The sequence below is a fragment of the Aythya fuligula genome, chromosome 2, assembly GCF_009819795.1.
Source record: "Aythya fuligula isolate bAytFul2 chromosome 2, bAytFul2.pri, whole genome shotgun sequence".
Taxonomy (NCBI): domain Eukaryota; kingdom Metazoa; phylum Chordata; class Aves; order Anseriformes; family Anatidae; genus Aythya; species Aythya fuligula.
In genome coordinates this window covers 111,159,400-111,161,458 of record NC_045560.1, presented here as the reverse complement: position 1 = coordinate 111,161,458, position 2,059 = coordinate 111,159,400, and the positions used below count along the sequence as shown (strand labels likewise).

General features: G+C 51.8%; 1 protein-coding gene across 1 annotated transcript; it reads left to right on the top strand.

Moving 5' to 3' along the window:
• Window positions 1-346: 346 nt before the first annotated feature.
• On the top strand, window positions 347-1,342 carry NPBWR1 (neuropeptides B and W receptor 1). Its single transcript, XM_032183088.1, has one exon. It carries the CDS (start codon window positions 347-349, stop codon window positions 1,340-1,342), a length of 996 nt encoding a protein of 331 aa, XP_032038979.1.
• Window positions 1,343-2,059: the final 717 nt, after the last annotated feature.

The following is a 2,059-nucleotide window of genomic DNA, read 5'->3' as shown; positions in this document are numbered from 1 at the left end:
GTCACCTTAGGGGAGTGTGGGGCTCTGAGCTATTCCCTCTCCCCCTGCTCCCATCTCCACTTCTGTTCCCCCCAATGGATCCCACCAGTACTGGTGGTGGGCAAGAGCAGCTGGTGGGGACCATCCCTGCTGTGAGGGGACCATAGGAGCCTCGGCTGAGCCCGTGGTGATATCTTGCTGCTCCCAGCAGGTCCCCGCTGGCAGGAGGCACGTGGCAGCTGAAGGGAGGACACTGGTGGTTGGATGCTCCGGAGGAGACAAGCTTGAGAATAACCAGGATCCGTGCCTTTCCCCAATCTTCCAAGTCCTCTTTGCCACCAGTGAGCCTGGCACCTCTGCTGTGGCTATGGAAAACTCCTCACTTCCAGAGCTCAATGCCTCCTGTGCTCCTGGGCCCACAGACTGCACAGGGAGAGGGGATGAGGGGCTGAATATGCCCCCTCCCCTGCTGAGCCCCAGCTTCTACATCACAGTGCCTGTCATCTACTCCATCATCTGTGCTGTGGGGCTGACAGGTAACACAGCTGTCATCTATGTAATCCTCAAAGCCCCTAAGATGAAGACAGTCACCAACATCTTCATCCTCAACTTAGCCATTGCTGATGAGCTCTTCACCTTGGTGCTGCCCATCAACATTGCTGACTACTTGCTCCTGCAGTGGCCCTTTGGAGAGTTCATGTGCAAGCTCATCATCTCAATAGACCAGTACAACATCTTCTCCAGCATCTACTTCCTCACCATCATGAGCATTGACCGCTACCTTGTTGTGGTGGCCACTACCAAGTCCAGGAAGATGTCTTACCGCACTTACCGAGCAGCCAAGATTGTGAGCCTCTGCGTCTGGTCCTTCGTCACAGTTATCATCCTGCCCTTCACTGTCTTTGCTAAGATACACAAGGAGCAGGGGCGCTCCCAGTGTGTCTTTGTGTTCCCCCACCCTGAGAGCATGTGGTGGAAAGGCAGTCGGATCTACACCCTTATCTTAGGCTTTGCTATCCCAGTATCCACCATCTGCATCCTCTACACCATCATGTTGTGCAGATTGAGACGAGTGCATCTCCACAGCAATGCCAAAGCCCTGGACAAAGCCAAAAAGAAAGTGACACTGATGGTGGCTGTCATCCTGGCTGTCTGCCTGTTCTGCTGGACACCCTATCACCTTAGCACAGTGGTGGCCCTCACCACAGACATCCCACAAACTCCTCTGATCATCGGGATTTCCTACTTCATCACTAGCTTGAGTTATGCCAACAGCTGCTTTAACCCTTTCCTGTATGCCTTTCTAGATGACAGTTTCCGGAGGAGCTTTCGCAAACTGATGGACTGCAGAACCACCTCATAGAGCCAACACCATTCCCTCTCACATCCTTGCACTGTCATCTGCTTCTCCTGGGTGACTCAGGAGCTCAGAGGCTGCTTATGCTCCATCCACCATGTGATGGTCCACAGTGCTTCAGGTTGTCTCACTACTCAAAACACAAACTGGGGACAGACGGGTCATTCTTAACTCTCCTGTGCCCATTGCCTCAGCATTGCTCTCCATCTCTTTCACTAATGCTTTTTTGTCCTTCTCTCTAGTGTGCTTTATGTCCTAGGGCTGTAACTCACTGAGCTGCAGCAGATCCCTTTTCCATTTAACAGGGTATTGCTTGGTGAACTCATACCACATGGTTGTCTCTGTTAATGGAGATTTGTAAAGCCAAATAAAGCTGTGTTGTTGGGTATCTAGCTTAATGATTCCTCAGCCTCCTTCATATGGAGAAGAGGAGGCTCAGGGGCGACCTTATTGCTCTCTACATGTACCTCAAAGGAGGCTGTAGAGAGGTGGGGGTTGGTCTGTTCTCCCACGTGCCTGGTGACAGGACGAGGGGGAATGGGCTAAAGTTGCACTAGGGGAGTTTTAGGTTGGATCTTAGGAAGAACTTCTTTACCGAAGGGGTTGTTAGACACTGGAACGGGCTGCCCAGGGAAGTGGTGGAGTCACCATCCCTGGAAGTCTTTAAAAGATGTTTAGATGTAGAGCTTAGGGATATGGTTTAGTGGGGACTGTTAGCATTAG

Coding starts and splice junctions, on each gene's coding strand:
- NPBWR1 (XM_032183088.1), top strand. CDS start 347: ATGGAAAACTCCTCACTTCCAGAGCTCAATGCCTCCTGTGCTCCTGGG.